Raw genomic sequence first — 22,151 nt, 5'->3', positions numbered from 1 at the left:
TTAGATAATTTATTAGTGTTAACATGCAAATGAAGGAGAATAATTACAGCTTTTTTCAGAACTCCCCCAAAACCTAGAGATGTCGAGTCTGTCAGGCCCAGCCACTATCCTCAGCCAGTCAGAGACATAGCCAGTTCTGGTGTAGAGTAGCTTTCTCTAGTTTACCAGGAAACTCATGGCAGTCTGCTATTCCCATAACGGTTAACTTCTCAATGAAGATGATGAGGCACCTTGGTGCTGACTCCAGCTTGTCTCACTAAGAGATGATCATGGCAGAGACTGATGGGAGCAGACTATGATACAGATAATCAGGTTTTTCACAGTCACACTGAAGTACTGTGCTTGTGTTGTTATTATCAAATGAAAAGGTATATGAACTCTGAGCTGTTATAAATTATTAGAAATGATTGTTTGCAAATTTAGGTTTATTCTTTATGCTGATATTTTTAGTCATCTTAAAATTCTATTGTTTAAATTATCAGTTTAAATTAATTGCCTAGAAAATTAAAAAATTAATCCTAATGTGTTCCTTTTTCTTTTTAAAAATAATTATAGGGACATTAGTAAAAACCGTCTCTTGAGCATTAAAGCATTTCTTTACTGGACCATCCTGGGTTTCAGCCATGCCTTCATTTTCTTTTTTGGATCCTATTTTCTTGTGGGGAAAGATACATCTCTGCTTGGAAATGGCCAGGTAAAAAAAAAAAGTGAGAATGCTTAAAAAATATTAAAATGTTGATAAATATGTATAAGTCACTTCTGTAGCCTGACCCCCAGATGCCTTCTGCCTTGCCTGTAGTTGAATGGGATGTCAACGTGCAGAGACCTGGTCTTTATGAGCTTACTCCTCACCCTCCAAAGAAGTCACCAAGTGTGACTTACACAAGCAAAATGCTGTCTGCCCTCTTTCTAGGGAAATACAGCATAGCATGTCTTAAGTAAAATCCGATCCTCGGGATTAGGACATGGAGTTCTTACTAGAGGTCAAAGTTGCCTGCCTGTATCAGAGTACTTGCCACCATATTCCTGAAGACACTGCCACTCGAAGATTTCAGTTGATACTAATTGATTTTAGAACTTCTAAGTCTGCATATTTAAAAGATTGAGAAAGAAGCATTGGTTCAATATGATTTCTACATTTTGTATCTTCTTGGTAGACGACAAGGTACCCTCAAATAAAGGAGTGCTAATTGATGCTCCATTGTTAATCACATTTATTTACCATTCACCTTTTAAGTTCTAGAAACTTTATCCTTTTTGGATACTTTAAATTTTACTAACATCTGTGAGATTTACCCTCATTTTACAAATGATATAAGAAGTCAGGAGCTTAAGTAATTTGTCAGGTAATCACTATAGACATGTATACATTAAAAAACAAGTCAGCCTTTTACATAAAAGTCTAAATGAGTGTCAAGATTATGACTGCTTTGTAAACTAAATTCATATAAGCGCATACTTATGGTCTTAATATGGAAATAAGATCATGATAGTCTTTTGGGATTCTGTTTGATGGACTTTGTAAGTTTGGTCTATAAAGACAAAAAAATACTTCTGAATTACTTACAGATACATTCCAATTTTTATATGGAATCATTTGAGGAATAGTTCCACTGGCCTTTTTTTTTTTTTTTTTTTTTGGCTTACTAAGTTTTTTTTTTTGTTTTTTTTTTTTTTTTATCCAGACACATGATAGCAAATTTTCTATTTTAACTTCTGGTTGGAAATGTTTCAGAAAATAACTGTGGGTCAAGCAAGGTTTTATTACCATTTTTGCAGGGGGACAGGAACAAAGCAATCACATCTATATCATCCTAAGTAAAAACAATCTGATACACAGCACTGAATTCTGACCCGTCTTTGAATTTCTGATATTATCCAAAGGGTCATTATCCAGAATAGTTACCATAACAAGGCCTCATTCTTGTTGTCTTCATATTTGTAACTTTATTAATATTGTCAGAGTTCATGTATATATCTGTCTTAAATCAGAAAATTTTTATAAAGAGTAAAATTACTTTTGTATTACAGTGGAATTAACATCATGATAATATATATATAACATATTAGTCTGTTCCTTGTGTTTAGATGTTTGGAAACTGGACATTTGGTACTTTGGTCTTCACAGTCATGGTTATTACGGTCACAGTAAAGGTATGCCACCACATTAGAAACCTGTGCATACTTTGTCTGTATATCTCATTTACTTCACCTTTTAGCTATCCATATATAGTTTCCCTTTTGGTTTTTTACAGTACATGGTTTCACTAAATTTTAATCAGTCATTTAAATGGGTCTAAAAATTCTCCTCTCTGTTCGAAAGTTTCATATAGTTTTGATTGCAAATCTCTGAAATGTTGCTTCACTGTATATCATCTAAAATAGCACAGTGTATTTTGTGCCTTGGAGTTAAGGTAATATCATTACATGATATTTAATACTGCTTTCCCTCAGAAGGAAAATACTACACTATTTCCTGTGAAGACTCTTATTAATATTGTGTCTTCTAAGGAACTGTGCTATGGGGATAGGAACTTCTAGACATCTATAATTGATATGTGTAATTCTTAAGTTTTATCTAGAAGTTAAACTGAATTATTTTATATTGCTAAAACACATTTTTTTTTTTAGATGGCTTTGGAAACTCATTTCTGGACTTGGATCAACCATCTTGTTACTTGGGGATCTATTATATTTTATTTTATATTTTCTTTGTTTTATGGTGGGATTCTCTGGTGAGTGATTACACTATGTCTTAATTATATTGATTTAACTATAGTGAACATTTACTATGGTGGGTTCCTTGATGACCAAATTCTGCTCCTAGTAGTACTTAGAAACTATGCTGGTGAGCTCATTCCTTTGAATTGATCTTTGTCCTCATTTTTCTACATGAAAACTGAGCCTCTTGGTCACAAAGGTGAAAGCAGAAGAAAACTAGGCCATAAGCCATTTGTCTGACTTCATAAGTAGTATTCTTTATACTAATCATATTAATTTTAAATTATTTTCTCATGTGTGTAATAAGTCATAAAAACCCATTAGCTTTTTATTGATAACATCTCTCTCAAAGGTTAATAGTATGCTTCATCTTCATTAAATGTAGATCATTAGTAGGCTTTTTGAAAGATTAACAATTATGCTTCCCTAAGATTTTTTTGGTAAGTGATGGTCAACTGGTACCTTTCTTTTGGAAAGCATATACATTACATGTGTCTATTGTACCTTAGGTCCACTTACCAGGCAAAACTTTTTAAAGGTAAGCTCAAACAACTTGAATTGACTGATCATTACCTTCCATAAAAGGGCCACAAAAGAGCACACGTATGCATATTGTTTGTCTGTAAACCTTGCCCTATTTGTTTCTATATTCCCTATAGTCTCTAGAAGTTGATACATACAAACACCCAAAAAGAATACCTTCATAATACCATGGTGTAGCATCTCTGTGTGTGTTTAAAGAAAAACCTAGCATTCAGTCTGAGATTTGGATAATCAGGAGGGTGGTGGTGGTAGTGGTTGTCGTCATTGTCATCGTCACCATTGTTGTCAGACAGCTCTGTGGACATCAGAGGACAACTCTGCAGCACCAGTTCTCATGTTTTCCTTTCCTGGGTTCCAGGAAAGTCCAAGTTGTCAGTATTACACAGCGAGCGCTCTACCCGTCCCAGTGTTTCCTTTGTAGTCAGGAGAAAGTACTTCCTCGCGCATTATTTCTTGGCCTCTTATTTCTGTAGTCTACATTAGTCTAGTATTCATTATTCTTTTTATAACGTGTCAGGAAACTAGGGTGATCTAGTTAATAGTTTGCCATTCCCCTATTAATAAAAAATATAATTGTTAAAAATAATTAAACTGGATTTTACATTTTAATCTAGTCTATATTTCATTAGTTTATTTAAGTTTTTCCAGTTTCAATTTAGAAAATTTTCCTGGCACTCTTAAAATTGTTATTTTAGTTATTTAAGTTTTGCTGATGTCTTGATTTAACTCGTTAAGTTTTTATTTCACTTGTTTGTTTCTAACACAACATCTCCCTGTGTGTAGGCCTCAAACCCAGGGTTCTGCCTACTCTTGCATGTGTTTAGAATACTGGCATGTGATTCTATGCATAGCCAGTATTTGCTTTTAATGAGTCTACTATCTTTCTTTGCAGGCCATTTTTGGGCTCCCAGAATATGTACTTTGTATTTATTCAGCTCCTGTCAAGTGGACCAGTGTGGTTTGCCATACTCCTCATGGTTGTTACTTGTCTGCTCCTTGATGTTGTGAAGAAAGTGTTTGACCGACACCTTCATCCAACAAGTACAGAAAAGGCACAGGTGCGCACTTTCATACTCAGTGCTCCTGTGGGAACAGTTAGTGATGTAACTACAATTACAGATTTCTTCTGTTGGAAAACACCTATTCCTATAGCAGAGCATCTCTGGTAGTTTTAAGTCTGTTACTTTAATTTTTTTTCTTTTTCTATTAATTTTTATGGCTGCTAGTAATTATAATTTAAATATCAAACTATCAAGTTATGTCCAGATGATAATAGTACTAAATCCTCTTCAAATGCCACAGTATTACATAGGCTAGCTATGGCTAAGGTGTATAGCATGTCCTTAAACTACAGCAGACATTAAGTATGGTGACCTTTAGGGATATGATATTTGGGGACCAGTACCATTTTAGCTACTAGCTATGCCACATGTTAGCACTAAAGCTTCTAGCCTCAATTTCTCATTAGTGAAATTATTATAGAAATATCTTTCATTTCCTTTGCAGTGAGGATTAAATGAAAGTATGTTTAAGTACATGAGTACTAAAGAAGTGGTTCCATTGGTCACTTCAGCATTTACTTATCATTTTCTTAGTTTGGCTATATAATTCTAGTGAATGTGTATTTGGTGCAGTATAAAATGGTGAGGATGAGAATATTACTCTGTCATACTGATTTCTGAATGGTGCTGAGAAAAGTTACATGATTTTTGTGTCTGCCTGTATGTATATGTGCATGAGCAGAAACGGAATTCCATTCTACAATATGTTATTTAAATCTATATCAGAAGGATTTATCTTATTTTTAATCTTCAGACATAAATATAGTCAAAGTATTATGTTAAAATGTTTATTATATTTGTTTAGGCTTTTCAAATAAAAGATTTTGTTTTTAATTTTCAATCGTATGTATAAGTATGGGGGTGTGTGCACGTGATTTCAGTGCCAGTGGAGGCCAGAAGAAGGAGTTGGATCTCCTGGAGATGGAGTTACAGGTGCTCGTGAACCCCCAGAGTGAGTGCTGGGAACTGAACTCAGCTTCTCAGCATGAGAAGTATATGTGATTAACCTTTGCTCAAGCTTCACTTTTCTAGATTTTTATGGAGAATAGTTTGTCTCACCCTGTAATCTATAGTATATGTCCCCAAAAAGTTGAGTAACAACATAATAACATTTATTTGCATTTGTCCTACATTGTTTTATGGTTTGAAAGCTTCAAGTGTATTTTCATAGGGATTGCTTACTGATCCAAAAGGTATGATATTACTTATGTTAAAAAATATTCCATATATTTATTTTAACATAAGTTAAAATTTATTAAAAAGGGAATTTACACTAAATTATTTTATCATATGTGAAGTCATAATAATTTTCCCTTTTTTATATAAATTAGTATTCAATGATAAATGAGATTTTCTGGTTCTCATTTGGGAAAAGGAAGGGAAGTTTTACTTCTATTCATGGGTCTTCTAGCCTGTTGCTGTCATTTTGTGTTTTTTCTTCTCTTTTCTTCTTATGCTGTGACAGTATATGTCATTTATATCACAAATGTGATTTTACTCCTTTCCTGTAAGCAGTAATCACTTCAGCTTCTACTGTCCCTTCCGACTTCAGATGATGCAGAAATGGCTACTAAGTTGTCAGATGCCTCATTGCTTATCAAATATAACAAGAAAAGTCACATCAAAGGGAGGGCTGTCAGCATTTATTCTAAGTGCTTTTTTTTTCTTCAGAATAAGAATTTTTTTAAGGCGTGCAATCTACAAATACCAGTTGTGTGCATACCGTGCGTATTTCCTGCTCTTGTGGGAACAGGTGTTTGGTATTTACAAAGCTTGTCCTGTATCTGTCTCCCAAATGATGACTACAGCTCACTGACTTGTGTGTGTCCCATCCCTTTTCTGTCCACTTATAGATGTACTCCAACACAGTTGCTTTAAGTGACGAGTTCATCGCACTGCAGCCTTTGCCGAGGGCAAGGAATCAGCTGAGCAAACTTAGGTAGAGGAGGAGTAGACCCTTGTAACCCTTATGCATGCAAAGGTCAATTAAATAATATTCAAAAGATGGGCAGATGCATCAATAGTCAAGCATTTTTGTTAGCACAGCTCTGTCTCTAATTTGACCTTAATTAATACATATATTAAAATTTCAAAATGACTTCCATTCTTCTTCAAAAAGAAAATTCAGATGGAAATTGAACATGAGGACAGAGAACTGTATCTTTTTACATATTTCACACCTATTTTTCTAACATAATTCTAATGCTTCTGCTTGTCATAGTCATTTGTGTATGCTTCTGCATGTTCTCATAGTCATGTTTGTGCTCCTGCATGTTGGGTACTTAAAAAGTCATCATGAAGTTTAAATCTAAGTTGTAATAACTTGTAAGAGTTGCCTATGTTTTTGTATTGCCTTAATCTGTGATATAAATACATGTGTGTGTGTGTGTGTGTGTGTGTGTGTGTCTTTGTATACTACAGTGGCTACATAAGTATCTTATATCTTTGCTGTTCTTTACTGCATCTATAAGTTAAAATATATATTTTATATATCTTATATTTAACTATTACCTCCACAGCCATGCCAATTTGGAAGTTTACCCAAAAAAAAAAAAATAGCTTCAAGATAGAAGGAAATGAAAGCCAAAATCCTATAACTTTGATTTTTGTTTGTTTGTTGTTTGTTTTGAAACAGGGGCTCTGGCTGTACTAGAACTCACTATGTACACCAGGCCGGCTTCAAACTCACAGAGATGCACCTGTCTCAGCTTCGTGAATGCTGGGATTAAAGGGATATGCCACCAGTCTGACAATTATGTGTATTTTAAATTATTTTTTATTCTCAAAAGTTCTGATTTGTGTGTATTCACTTGATCAAATGAATAGCTTTAATATAACACTATTTAACTGTCAGGTAATATGAGTTTATAATTTAAAAGGTGTTTTAAAGTTTTACTAACCTTTTTGTGTTTTTATTCCTAGTTTTAAATTTTTTTTCAGGTATTTTTCTTTGAATGATAGCTACAATAATTATATATAGCAAATGAGTGGTAAATCATTTTTCATATTTACAAGATCTGTAATGAAGATTTGATTTTTACTTTTGGTTGAGGCAAATATGTATCCCTTACTTTTTTGAATAGCTGATTTTCTATAATCAGTGGCTATCTATCTTATATTTGAGGATCTGCCAATAGAAGAGTTTATTATATAAAAGAACACAGGCCAGCTCTTGTTAAGGGATGATAACTTACAATATGATTAATCATATTCTTATGAATTTATAGTTTTACATACTTTGTCTTAAAGCAACCCCTTTTTTAAAAAGCAATCGTAAACATAAAAGAATGAGGAAAGAAAAGTACAATAAGGCCCCAGGTATTATAATATTGTAATAAATTAGTAACATTAACATTCCTCGGAAAGATTACCATGAAAACAGGACCTTTGGGTCAGATGTCACTGAAGAAGAGTCTACTGCTCTCCTCACAGCTGGCCTGAACACTGTGCCACACTTTGCTCCTTCTCGTTGCAATAGGCACATCTCTGTATGTTCCCCTTCCTAGGAGTCTAGGATTGTTACTTAATACATGGATGTTTCTGTACTGTTCACTTCAAATCAGCAGCAAAGAAAAACAATAAGAAGATACTATTCTCAGCCAAATCCAGACAGAAACAAGTTGACCTTTGCTGGCTATGGAGAGGGCTTGGGTTCAGTACCCAGCACTCACCCGGTGTTTCAATTATTTGTAACTCTAGGTCCAGGGCATCCATCACCCTCTTCTGGCTCCACAGGCACCAGGCTCATACATACACGCAAGCAAAACACTCATACACATAAAAAATAAATATTTTTGTAAGTTGAAACTCCCTAAAGAAATAGTTCAACTTAATTTTATTAACAAGTAAGTTATCCCCTCTTTCCACATCTGCTGTTTATGGTCATGTGACCTTCTACTCTTCAGCCCAGTTAAAAGTAGAGCAGTGACTTGGTGAGAGTGCAGATGAGAGAACAAATGCTAAGTCTTGGTGACACTGAGTTTTACAGAAGAAATAGAATTTAACCAAAGGAAACTTGGCTTTTACTAGGCTGTGTGCTTCTAAGAGCTTTGCACTGTCTTCATATCATATGCTTTGCTATATTCTCCAAGAAGCTCCTTGGTTCTCTCTGTCCTGTGACAGTAACTGTGCTGTTATGTGAACTTACGTCTGTGCCCCACAGATTGTAGATCAACTTTGAGTTTAAACTATGTGCTGTGAGAGTATTATTCTGAATATGAGACTTACTGCTTTTCTGTCCTTCTAGATGGAAGAAGATAAGGGTTCAGTCGGCTCAGCATATGAATTTGCTGAAAGCCAGCACAGAGGGGAGGACAGTAGGCACCTGCTAGCTGAGGCTTGCAGCCAGCAGGACAGTTGTTGCGTGCACTAGGTAGTACTTTGTTGGGCCTTCCTGGGGACTCCTATACTGCATTCTCATGTTTGGGGTATGCCATGGAGAATGGGCATCACATTTCCATTCCACTGTACTGATTCTTCCCTGGTCCTCATCCATTGTTTTGGCTTCATTCTTTTCCTTGTTTGTATCCCTTCATTTTTCGTGTTTATCCCTGAATTTCTTATTCATATTTCTTTGGAGTTACAGTAATGAATCACGCTTCACTTCAGATTCTGTCGTAATACGGTGTTTTCACAGCCTGTTGTCTCACAGTCCAGAAGTTATTCCTTTCCACTTGTTTTGAAAGTATGTCATACCTCATCATTTTCAAACCATTGCCTCCTTTTAAGTTGTAATTGTGTAATTTTATACATTTTAATAGAGACACTGAATTACTGAAGTCCTCCTCTTTTTGGAGTTGAATAATCAAATGAGCAAGTGTGCTTAGACTGAGTGACTGGCTTTCCATTAACTGGCATTTAACAGAGGTGTCTTTCCATACATTTTCATAGTTGTAACTCTATAAAAACATTAATTGTTGGGGCTGCAGATGGCTCAGTGGTTAAGAACACTTGCTGTTCTTACAGAGGACCTGGGTTTTTTCCCCAGCACCCACATGGTAACTTACAACCATCCCTAGACATGTACATGGTACACACACATACATAAATACAGGCAAAACACTCATATGAAATAAGTAAATCTTAAAAGTATTAATTTTTATGAGAATAGTTTGCTCCTCTTTTGAAGAATAAATCCAAGCTACTTCTAGGTATAATTAGGATATGGACATTTTGGTTTGTAGTACTTATAAATCCTACACCAGTCATTCTCATTCTCCTTAATTGTCATTTTATTGTGACTTCTGTTTAAGAAGACCCTGTAGTCTCATCTAGAATAAGCAAATAAAGAAACCTGAAGACAAAGCCTTTTAGAATATAAATCTGATCAAAGAACATATACAGTAATTTGAAAAATATGAATTATTCCATGAGACTTAAAGTGAGATTCCTTTAGCAAATTGCCCTCCGTGAAGACAGTTAATTGGTTCTCAATCAGTAGTAGTACCAGTAACAGTAGTAATTCAGAAGAAATTTAAATGGATTCTAAATTTTCACTTTGTTATGTTTCAAGAGATTATAGTTGGGTGACTGGAGATGTAGCGCAGTTGGTAGAGTGCTTGCCTAGCCTGCACAAAGCCTTGAGCACAGTCCCACCACTGCGTAAACTGGGCATGGTGGCATGTACATCAGTCTTAACACTTGGGATATGGAGTCAGAAGGTTCAGGAAAGAGTTCAAGGTCAGCCTGGGATCCATGAAACCCTGGAATTTATAAGTCAAGCTTCTCCTTTTCACCTAAAATATGAATGAACTTACTCTTTCCATTATATTAGGGAATTTTAGTGTTTAACAAATACTGATGCTCTTCATTAACCAAACTAAATTCCCAGCATATATTGTTAAAGAACCAGTTGAATAAATATATTATTTATATAAAAGGGCTCTCCAGTCTCCTCTGAAACTAGGAATAAATCAATTATTAAAATGTTTATATAATAATACAGTTTTTCATATATTTTTATTTTTGCATATGTGTGGTGTGTGTGCATATGTGGAGTATGTGTGCATGTGTCTTGGGGTGTTTAGGCGTATTCGTGTGTAGCGGGCCCAGGCCAATCCTGGTGGTTATCCTCAGTCTGTCTCTACTTTATCCAGCAGGGTGGGTCTGACTGTCTCTGTCTCTCTGTCTCTCTGTCTCTCTGTCTCTCTGTCTCTCTCTCTCTCTCTCTCTCTCTCTCTCTCTTTCTCCCTCCCTCTCTCTTTCTCCCTCCCTCTCTATTTTATCTGGCACTACCTGTTTCAACTGATTTAGCCAGCCAGCTTACTCTAGGAAAAGGCACCCTTCTCTACTTTGCCAGTGCTGGAGTTACAGACAAGCTGCTGCCCCTAGGGCGTTTCTATGGGCTCTGGGACTCTAGTACAGTCTTCACGCTTGCACAGCAAACTCTGCCTGCTGTGCTCTCTCCTCAGCTCCTAGTCAATGTAGTTTTTAATTATATGCTTATTTTTGTGTTGAAATGAGGCAACGTGTATAGAAATACCTCTCTAGAAAACTCCCAAGCCAACATAGAGATATTTCATTTATGTTGTAAATGTCTTTCAAAGTTTTATCATTTTGGAGTTGTTTGTTTTACTTAGAGGAGAGAACTGAAGGGTGACTAAGAAAACTGTAAGCTGGAAACAGGTTCTGGATCCAGGAGTTTTGGAATAAGATGGCCAGCCATCTTGAGCCATTCCTAACTGTTGTATGAAAAGAGAAAGCTCTTGCTTTTTTTAGGGAATTTGTAATTTTTAACAAAATTTGAAATTCAGCAATAATTTTTTTATCTTTGACTTCACATCAAAAAGAAAACATTTTTCTGAAAACAAACCTTAAGTCTAGACAAGGTATATGTGTGTGTGTGTTGTTTGTTTATACATATATATTATATATAATATTATATATATATTATATATATATATTATATATATATATAATATAATATTATATAATATATATATATTAATATAATATAATATTAATATAATATATATTAATTCCATTGATGTGGAAGCAAGGAGAGTAAGTCAGAATTTATATCAGAAGTCAAAATCTATAAAAATAGATATTTTTCACTAGCCAGCCATAGCCATGTTGAGTATTTGTGGGGTGAAGTCAAGGGATGTTGCCTAGGAACCTGGAATCGGGTATAACAGAAGAGTGTGACCTACTAACTAATGATCAGATGTCTGCTATACGCAGAGCTAATTCTTGATACAACCAGATGAGATCTCACACCATTAATTTTTGTGATTCCATAAATCCTAAAAAAAAAATGTCTCCCCTCTTTATACATTGAATGAATTGAAACTGCATTCCCACCCCCATTACACTTGCTGCGGTAACTCTAGGTTCTCTGCTTAGCTCTTACTTCCTGGATATGGAGATAGGTGGCGTTCCTCTAGGAAAGTGACCAAGTGTGGTGGTTTGCTGGAGAGGGGTCTGTAGAGAGCTGTGCAGTAGTCAGCGTTTACAGTGCACCTGAATTTTTCTCGTTACTGTTTGTTTTGTTTCTTTGGGGGGTGCTTTTTTCATTCACTAGATAACCTGAAAAGGGTTATATACTAGTTTTGAAACACTTGCTCTCTTGGGTGTCTAGGATTTAACAGTTGGCCATAGGTTTATGTGATGTAAGACAGATACCTAAAGCCAGATGCAGATGCAAACGTTATTTTTCTCATAGATGGACGCTAGCATGCAAGTGGCCTGTGGATGTGACTTTCAGGGAATCCTGGTCAGTTGGCTGAATAGCAGCTATGAGCAAAATGTAGGACATTAAACTTGAAGTTCCAGACAAGACCCTTCCTCTTTAGTTCTTGGGATAGCTCAGTACTTCCTAAATAAAGTATTGAAAGATCAGGTTTTAGGTTCTTTTATTTTTTTAATATCCTGTCCTTCAAGTACCAATACTGTTAAGCTTGTGATAAAAATGATGTTATGCCTGTGATTAAAAATGCTCCAAAGTTTTTCTTAACTCTGTCTCTCCCAGGTCAGAAACACTTAGTTCATACCCGGTGATAGTCTTTGCGGGTTAGCATTGAGTCGCCAGTCTCACTGTGCCGCACACTGCTGTGCTGATCTTTCACCTTTCCCTTACCCTTACCTCACTAGATGAGTGCAGGGTTGCTTCATCTCAGAACTGCCATGGTGCCTTCTCAGTTGACTTACAGGGTTTCTACCATTCAAGGGATACTGCAAAACAGTAAACAATACAGAGAGATTCCTTCCCATTGGGTTGAGATAGTAACATTTAACCAGGCCCACAGGAGCTTATCAGGGAACATCCTCCCATCAAGAAAGAAGCTTGAGTCCAGTGTTTTGCCTCAGCATGAGCATGTGGGAGCACAGGAGTCAGCAAAGCCTAAACTGATGAGAGCCTGTTACCTAAGCCAGCATTACCCAGATTCCTCCGTTGTACATTTATATTATTTCTATTGTAGTGAATGATTCCTGGTTCTTTGTACATTGTGGGGGGTAATGGAGCAGTTCCTTAAGTAGTTGGCCAACACAAAATGGATTCCATGGTGTGTGTGTGGGTGTGTGTGTGTACGTACGTACGTGTATGTGTATACTTGTATTGTTTTGGTATTTTTTGCCCTACTGGGTTTTTGTTTTTGTTTTTTTGAGAAAGAGGGAAGGAGAGAGAGAACATGAAGTTGGGTGGGTAGGGAGGTGGGGAGGATGTATGAGGAGTTTGGGGAGGAAAAAGAGTATGATCAGAATGGTGGGCTTAGACTGCACCAGCTGAGGCTTAAGCACATTCGTCTGTTTGAAGCTTCGTTGAATTAGTGTTTCTCAAGCTACCAATTTGGCCAAAGGAACACCTCTCCTTTTTAAAATGAAATGTTTATGTAAATATCTCACAGAACACAATTAAAGTAGTAGTGCATTAAACTAAGTCCTAAATCACAATGTGTTAATTAAAGAATATATGAGGTTTGTTTTCTCAGTGCTTAGCAGAGCCCAGGGTTTGGGTGTGACCAGGCACTTGGAAAACAAGAAACCCTGTTCTACTCCCACCACTTGGACTGAGCAGGGACTCCATACAAGAATATTATAGGACTCCACCATTTGCTTGCTTTCAGAATATCAGGTTATTTACATTTCATATGTGTGTCTCTGTCCATTGTGAGTTTCCACAGTGTCTTCTTTTACCATGCCTCACATGGCGCATGGTGATTCCCAACCTTGTAAATGAGAACTTTACCAAATTTATTTTATCCTTCTTCCTAATACAGGACATTGTATACATAAAGGAAAATAAATTCAAATAAGTTCTTTTAATTTGCACTCAAAAGATAAAGGTAGATGGATTTTGTGATTTCAAAGCTAGCCTGGTCTATTCACTGAGTTCCAAGCTACCTAATGAGATCCTGACAGAAGGAACAAATAGAAGAAGAAGAAGAAAAAAGAATACAACAGGGTTGGGATTCATTCAGCCATATAGTCAGACCATTTACCCTCAATGTAATAATTAATTAATGTTAGTAGTATGGGGTTGAATTATCTTGCTTAGCCTATTTATTGCTAAATCAATATAAATCTTAGAAATTTAATAAATTCAACTTTAAATCTTAATAGTCCTAGTAACTTGCTTGACAAATTTCAATCCAGTGCCACCTATTCAATACTAAAAAGATAACTTGATAATAGGTATGGATGGCACCTTAGAGTTGTTCAGCACAGCTTAAAACCTGAAAGGGCAGCTGAGACTCACTGTGTGCTGGGCATCGTTCCTGGCACAGAAGAAACACTACTGAAGTGCTTACTGTATTGTTGATCTTAGTTATTAGCAGACGGTATACATCCTGCCAGATAATTCCCAGTCTTCAAGATAGTTTATGCTCCACTGTTCTCAGTTGCTGGGCATTTATTCTTGAATCATAATTGCAGAGACATTTCACCTAAGCAAACTGCAGGATGAATTAGAGTTGTAATTGATATAAACCAAATTGACCATAGCAGATTAAGTGATAAAATAATAAATTTTTGCAGACTTAAATACCTATTTACTCATCTTTATACCATTATTTAACTGGGTTTCTTATTAGGACACATGGCTTTTAAATGTTTAAATTTATGAGTGTACACCAAAGAATTCTGTACTTTCCATATTATAGTAAGCCATGTATGTTTGTATCAGTCACTTTGTTTTAAAATGCTTGTTCTGATTTCATAATGGTTTTATGAAGTCCAAATGTATGAATAACTAACTTATATTCTTCTGCAGCTTGCTGAAGCACATACAAGTGTCAAGTGCTTGGACTCCATGTGCTGTTTCCCAGGAGAGACCCCATGTACGTCTGTTGGAAGAATGCTGGAGCGAGTCATAGGAAGGTGTAGTCCCAACCATATCAGCAGGTGCGACATTTTACTGCCTAGCCTTTGCTGCAGATGAGTGTCCTGTGAAAGGACAGAAAGACCTGCAGCTGCAGATAGCAGTGAGTCCGCTGGCTTTACCTGGCGAAACAGGGTAAATTTATTTGCGGGCCTGGAACGCCACTTGACAACTCAACCAGAACCTGATATGGAAGACATGTTTCATAAGTGTTATGAAAGTATTACATAAGTGTTATGAACGTATTATTCTCTTTCAAAAAATAAAATATTTGGCAACTTATTTATAGCAATAGGAATCTCAGGGCTGGAGAGATGGATCTGTGGTTGAGAGTACTGTGAGTTCCAGAGGATCAAGGTTTAATACTAACCATCATAGTAGTATACACTGGTAATCTCAGCACTTGAGAGGCTGGGGCAAAAGGACTGCAAGTTCAAGGCCTTCCTAGATGACTTAGAGAGACCTTGTCTCAAAATTCAAAAGTAATAGAGGGATAGGGTATAGTTAATTTCAAAGCACTTGCCTAACATGTTGGTGGTCCTGGAAGGGGAGTGTGAGGGGAAGAAAGAAGTTATTAGTTCTTAGATGTTTCAGGTGTTTAATATTTTGTTAAAGTGAGTGCACGTGTGCTTTGAAAAGATGAAAAACAAAAGATACATTGCCTGATAATTTTTTCTCTGTAAGCAGTGTTTGAAGAGGAAAAACAAATGTAAGAGTCTTGCAGATTCGAGTTGGACATTGTATTGCATTAGAGTGTAGGCAGTTAGAATTAAAGGGACACTGTCTCCCATGTACTCAGTGAGACGTGTTCATATTCTCACTTTGATTTACTTTCTAATTGTTGGCTGCCTAATACCTGCCAGCTTAAGTTCTCAGTGATTGACCGAGTTGTGAACAAGACTTTCCTTAAGTCAAGGTGAGGGTAGCAGGCTTCTCTAAATATGAAGATGAGACTACTACTGTTAGTCTCTACTATGCTTACTTTCTGTCAGTGTGTTCACTTGGTCACTGACTTAAGTTACATGCAGAGAGAGTCACTGGGAAACAAGATGCTGGATACAAATGAGTCAGGACTTCTAGCTTTAACCCTGTCTAGGGAAGGTGGAGACCCTGGCAGGAGGTGCATGCTATGTGTTTAAAGTTATACGCTTTCAGTTTTTATAAAATTACTTGGTAATTTTGATACTGTCCTTGGGCTAAGGGCATGTGTTTTAAGCATGACAGACTTCTTGTGGAGTTCTTACTTCATCTTAGGTTAATTCCAGCTAATTTAAAGTAACATCTGCAAGTGAATATTATATATTGAATTGCTTAGCTTAAGGCCTTGCCAGTCAGCCAGTAGTTAATTCTTCAGACTAGTAAAGAATCTTCTGTGTCTTCTGATGCTAACCATTTATGACATGCAGGCTGATTAAGCTGAAATCCTTAGAGTAGAATTTATACCCGAAAGTGACTGATAATATGAATGATTCATTCTTAGGCTTTTAGTAGGTAAGAATTTTTTTTCTGTAATATCAAAATACAAACTGACTTGATTTTCAATGAAACTGAATGTATGGGGTTTTGTGGCTGCTGTTTTTGTTTTTTACTTTATGCTATTTGTGTGTGGGTGTGTGTGTTTGTGTGTGTGTGTGTGTGTGGTGTATATGTACATTGTTATTTGTGTCTCTCTGTGTGTGTGTGTGTGTGTGTGTGTGTGTGTGTGTGTGAGAGAGAGAGAGAGAGAGAGAGAGAGAGAGAGAGAGAGAGAGAAAGGGGTAACTCCTGGGTATGTGTATTTTTAGGATTAGTGTGGTTTGAGACTGTTCTATTTAAATCTGCTTTTATAAATTGTTCTGCTAAAGATTTGCCTTGAGAAACCTATTTTTTATTAGATTATTATTATTTGAAACTTTTCATGGAGAAAATTAATGTGAAACTGGAGGTGGATGTCAGTGCCTTCCCCGGTTGTCCTCCCAGTGTTTATTGAGGCAAGTCATGACTGAACCCAGTACTCACAGTTTGCCAGGGCTGCTCACCAGTGAGCCTGTTGTGGAACCTGCTTATCTCTGCCCAGTGCTGGCATCACAGGCTCCCACAGCCATGCTCAGCTTTTTATGTAGGTGCTGGGGTTCCAAACTTAAGTTCTTGTGTTTGCATTGCAGACCCTTTATCAGTTCCCCAGCATTCATCTTTCTAGCACCTGGATGTGTATAATTCTTAATAGTATACTTACTTCATACTGAGTGACGAAGATTTCAAAAGCACCTTATGTTTACTACCTATAGAAACTGGTGCTGAAAGTGAGTGTGTAGATTTGGGCCAATTTCTGTATGATAACTAAATAGCATAACTTTTCTCAAGTGTTTGTATACTCTAGGGTTCAGTGCTAATTTGAAGAACTCTTTAGCATTTAGAAATAAATTGGTGATTATTTTAAAATTTAAATTGTATTTTGTTCCCACATTTTAGGTTCTGGTTTGTTGTTTGTTTGTTTTCAACTAACCGTGGATTATGGTGAGCCAAACTTTTCTCTTATTGTTACTTTAAGGTTGTGGAGTGCATCGGATCCTTTCTATACCAATGACAGGAGCATCTTGACTCTCTCCCCAATGGACTCATCTACTTGTTAAGGGACAGGAGGACTCTGTGGGGACAAGTTCCCCTGTCCTCAGATTTGGGGTCATCCTATAAAAGGCCACGCTGGCTCTGAAGTTACCATCTGAAATGTCTGGAGCAGTTGAGAGCTTCTTGGAGTTCCGCAGGAAACAGGCCTTCTCTATTCTCTTTCATTTGAATGTGAGCATACTAAAATTTGGGAGTAAAGAGATAATTCCAATCTCTTTGTTTGGTTTGTCCCTTTCGCTCATGGGACTCCCGGTGGCATGACAGCCTTTGCTGGAGCAACTGTACTTTAATACCAAGATTGAAGAAAGTGGCAGCCTCCTGGGTATGTGTATTTTTAGGATCAGTGTGGTTTGGGACTCTTCTATTTAAATCTGCTTCTGTAAATTATGCTAAAGATTTGCCTTGAGAACTCTATTTTTTTATTAGATTATATTTGAAGCTTTTCATGGGGAAAGTTAATATGAATATTAAGGAATTTGGTCCTTCAGTGACCTGTGTTGTTAATTCATTTGTGCTTCTTAAGTCACAGCAAATATGGAGAGCACATTTCTAACCATTGTCTTCTTCAGTGTGAGTAGAAAGCTTGGACCGACCCCAGATTTCTTTAATGAAACTAAACACAGCCAGGGAAGCTAATCTAACAAGGGCACAGGGAGTTTGACGTCTCATGTCCAAGTCAGAGGTAAAGCCATTCACTAGACTTCAAATTGATGTTTGCTAACATTTTTGTAGTCAAATTCGTAAAATCTGTAGTGGGTAAATTAGATATCATTATCTCACATTGATTTACTGAATCTGTCTTATCTTTTGCATGCTTCAACCTGGCTAATATATTTAACCCCCTCCCCAATTACCCGCTCCCTCTCCAAAGACTCTGTTCATAATTTTATAACAATGTTGTAAAGTTCAGATATATCAATAAAAAAACAAGTTGAACAGTGTTTATATATTGCAAATACATTGAATTATACAAATTAAAATATAAGCCATAAAATCTTTCCATGGCCCACTTAGGATTACTCTTGACTTTCTGTAAACCAGCCTTTAGAATAAAGGATTTTTGTTAAGAATCTTGTTATTTTTAGGTTATTGTATGTTATCTAATTTAAAGTAGACTTCCACAATAAAGTGAATTATGCTTACATTCTCATTGTAAGATATGGTTGTTGAATGAAAATAAAACAAAGTTTAAGATGCTAAATTTTGTGAGCAAAAATATGAATTTTATCAGCAATAAGTTAGTATCTATGGATGATTAATCAGATATATTATTCCTAATTTCTTGAATCTCAAATTTTGGTTTGCAGATTTCTGTCACTGAAAATTAGTGTTAATTGTTTTATGTAGAAGTAGTTTTTTTAAGATTTGTGAATGATTACTAGAGAACTAACACCTAGTTCTGAGCATGTGATTCTGTGTGCACCTGTTTTTGTCAGTTCCTCTGAGAAGATGGTGATTGCTTGAGATTGTCCTGCGGCTCTCTGCTCATTGCTCCTCACATGAGTGGGACTTCAGGTCTGTGCTAGGAAGGCAAGAATCACAGAGTAATGAGGACTGTCTGTGTTTGCAGATTAACTGTTTGCTTATGTTTCACTAATGCAAGGCTAGTTATCTGAATATTAATTTTCATAAATAGCCCTTTTTAACTTAGACATTACAGAATTATATTTATTATGACCTATTCTGGAAATACTCTTATTCATATTCTAGAGATGATATATTACATACACATTCAGTGGAATAGATGATAGAAAGATAATAAATGTTTTATCCCTTAGAATGTCTTAGACAGCATAAATACAACAAAATGACATTGAATAGGTATGCCTTCTTTGTCTTACGGCATTGATTATTGACCGAGTACTACAAAGTCACCATGAGAAGCTGGCCAACATGTGGCCTAGCATTGAATGGTAGTAATTTTGAGCTTTCACCACTTTTTAGTTAAGAAGACTTAATTTTTTTAAATTTTATATGCATTGATTGGTGTTTTGCCTGTGTATGTCTGTGAGAGTGTTGAATTTCCTAGAACTGGAGATATAGACAGTTGTGAGCTGCAACGTGGGTGCTGGGAATTGAACCCGGGTCCTCTGAAAGAGCAATCAGTACTCTTAACCATTGTGCCATCTTTTCAGCCCTCTTTTTTTTTTAAGTGGTGCTGAGGATCAAATTCATGGCTTTATGCATGCTAAGGAGATGCTCAAATGCCAGCATAAACCTACACCTCCAGCCTATATTCCACATAACAGTTGGGGAATAAACAGCTTAGTGGTGGAATGTTCGGCTAACGTGTTTGAACTCCTCAGTTTCATCTCCAACACCACAGTAAACAAATAAGACCTCCACTGGTATACTCATTCTGCTTTGTAGCTCAGAACAACTGCTTTCAGGAAAGAATATTTTCTATTCTCGAAAACATGATTTTCTTGTATTCACTTAAGAATGCAATAATGCAATGGAGACTTTGTTTTGCTTTTGGTTTTGTAGTATTCTGGTGCTATTGTTCATATGATAAAACTTTACTACAAAATGCCAGAAGAACTCCCCTTGCATATTTCTGTCCAAGTCTTTGGATAGGTCAATATTAATAACTAACTTCTTTTTTTCTATCAAAGGACAGTACAATGCCAAATGTTACTGTTGGTTTACCAATGGTCTCAAATCTGTTTGCCTCATCTGAAGGCTAGACCTGAAAATAATGGTCTAGCCTTCAAGTTAATTGGCATAGTTGCCAGTCAGCACCCCACCAGGCTTTAACATTACAGGCTCGCCCAGAGTTAGCTGTGAGCCAGTGAGAACTGCAGCTGTCAACGTTTGCTGCGGGGTAGGAGAGATGCAGAGTTTATGGTTTTGTTGCCTCTACCTTTTCTTTGGGTCTGAAACTCTGGAATGCAGAAAAACTCTCAGTTGACCTAAGCCCGGGCAATATTCTGAGACAAATCTATCCTGAGATTTGTAGCTAGACAAATTGCCCGATGGAAAAACCTGTGGTTAGCCCTGTCATTAGTTACTACTAATGGGCTGAGGGTAATTTCTCTTGTACAATATTCAGGAACTGAACTTTTCTGAGATGCTTGAGACTCTTGTTGGACAGAGGTTAAAGCTACTAAAACTTTACAACTAAAAACAGAATCTTCAAAGTAAGTTTGGAGCCTGGGGGAAAAGGAATCTTCTATATTCGTGTATACCCTGTCCATTTTGGAATATAAGCAGGTATAAATTAGCCAACCAAAGAGATATATGTTGTATTTATTTTGGCTTCCCTTTATAGGCATTTTTATTTCTACCTTAAAATGAATCATTTATATAAAATTGATGCATTACTAAAGTGCTATTTGATGCAAACTAGCTTGAATGATATTCCACAAAAAATAAACCATCCCTGATAATATGTTTGTGGTGGCAAGTGCTAGATTCTTGTGAGGAGTGAGTAACTGGAGACATGGCAGCAGTGTTGAGTGTTGGCCGCAGGCTGTGTAGCGTCTATGGTCATCCTTTCAGTGTCTGATCATCAATAACCATACCATACTGACTGTACATCTCTAGTCTTTTCACGTTTATGAAATTTATCAAATAAAAATTGTCCGGTATTTGAGTGCTTCTCCATTATTTGAATTCATCCTTTGTCTTCTCATCATAACCAGCAGTGCCAAACTTGCTTCAGGTTAGTTTCCCAAGTTAATTCTCCATTATTATAAAGAAATATCATGGCTTTCACTGGCTGCATTGGTGTGGGAGTTGATTTTTTTTGACATAAAGTCTTACTCTGTAGCCTGGCTGACCTGGAACTTATGTAGAACAGGCTGACCTTGGAATTCATCTGCTTCTGCCTCCTGAAGAAGGGTGTGTGTCACAATGCCTGGCATAAAATAAAGCCTTTTAAAAAGATTAACTATGGATTAGGGATGTGGCACTTTGTGTAAAGCACTTTTTGTTTAAATGTGAGTATCTGAATTGAGATCACCAGAATCCACATTAAAGCCAGGCCTAGTAACTGTCTGTAATCCAAATATCCTATTGATGAGTGGGAGACAAAGCCAGCAGAATCCATAAAAGCTTGGAGGCTAGGTGACCTAGTGTATGCAAGTGCAAATATAAGAGATCCTGTTTCAAGCAAAGTAGGAAGTAAGGCTGTTTACAGAAAACCCATAGCCAACATCATCTTAAATGGAAAGAAATGCAAAGCAATTCCACTGAAATCAGGAATAAGACAAGGTTATCCACTATCTCCATAGCTATTAAATATAGAATTGAAGTGTTGTCTGAGGTTTTTGTCCTGCCTGGTTCCCGCAATTGTTAAGTCCCAAAGAAATCACACAGAGGTCTACATTAGTTATAAACTGATTGGCCCATTAGCTCAGGCTTTTTATTAACTTTTACACCTTATATTAGCCCATTATTCTTATCTGTGCTAGCCAAATGGCTTGGTATCTTATTCAGTGGGGCAGTAACATCTTGCTTCTTCTGTGGATGGGATAGAACTACAGACTAGGACTTATTTCTTCCCAGAATTCTCCTGTTCTCATTGACCTGCCTCTACTTCCTGTCTGGCTACTGGCCAATCAGTGTTTATTTAAAATATAATTGACAGAATACAGACCATTGAAGAAGGAGATAAAGGGGACACAAATGGGAAAGGAAGAAGCCAGTGTATCATTATTTGCAGATGCTATGATAGTATATATAAGTGACCTAAAATTCCACTGGGAAACTCCTACAACTGATATAACACTTTCAGCAAAGTAGTTGAACACAAAATAAACTCATCAAAATTAGTAGCCATATATACAAATGACAAATGGATTGGAGAAAAAAATCAGGGAAACAACACTTTTCACAATAGCCTCAAGTAGTATACCCTTGGATTGACTAATGAAGCAAGTGAAAGACACAAATACTCA

The 22,151-nt window shown here is 36.5% G+C and overlaps 1 protein-coding gene across 3 annotated transcripts in view; it reads left to right on the top strand.

Annotated features, from left to right (window-relative positions):
• Nucleotides 1-18,451, top strand: part of Atp11b (ATPase phospholipid transporting 11B (putative)) — a 103,502-nt gene extending 85,051 nt beyond the window's left edge. Inside the window, exons 25-31 of one of the 3 annotated variants that reach the window (XM_085682342.2) lie at nucleotides 556-694; nucleotides 2,089-2,154; nucleotides 2,632-2,735; nucleotides 4,157-4,322; nucleotides 6,179-6,264; nucleotides 14,536-14,666; nucleotides 17,174-18,451. In XM_085682342.2, coding sequence (XP_085538468.2) covers nucleotides 556-694; nucleotides 2,089-2,154; nucleotides 2,632-2,735; nucleotides 4,157-4,322; nucleotides 6,179-6,264; nucleotides 14,536-14,638 — 664 coding nt within the window. In that variant the 3' untranslated portion in view covers nucleotides 14,639-14,666; nucleotides 17,174-18,451. Of the gene's footprint in view, nucleotides 1-555; nucleotides 695-2,088; nucleotides 2,155-2,631; nucleotides 2,736-4,156; nucleotides 4,323-6,178; nucleotides 6,265-8,571; nucleotides 8,698-14,535; nucleotides 14,669-17,173 lie in introns of those variants that run through there. The other 2 variants (XM_085682343.2, XM_085682341.2) reach the window with 2 other exon arrangements.
• The last annotated feature ends 3,700 nt before the right edge of the window (nucleotides 18,452-22,151 follow it).

Source organism: Myodes glareolus, chromosome 20, assembly GCF_982192425.1.
Source record: "Myodes glareolus chromosome 20, mMyoGla1.1, whole genome shotgun sequence".
In the NCBI taxonomy this organism is placed as follows: Eukaryota; Metazoa; Chordata; class Mammalia; order Rodentia; family Cricetidae; genus Myodes; species Myodes glareolus.
Note: the sequence above shows the minus strand (reverse complement) of the source record. Positions and strands in the feature narration are given on the sequence as shown.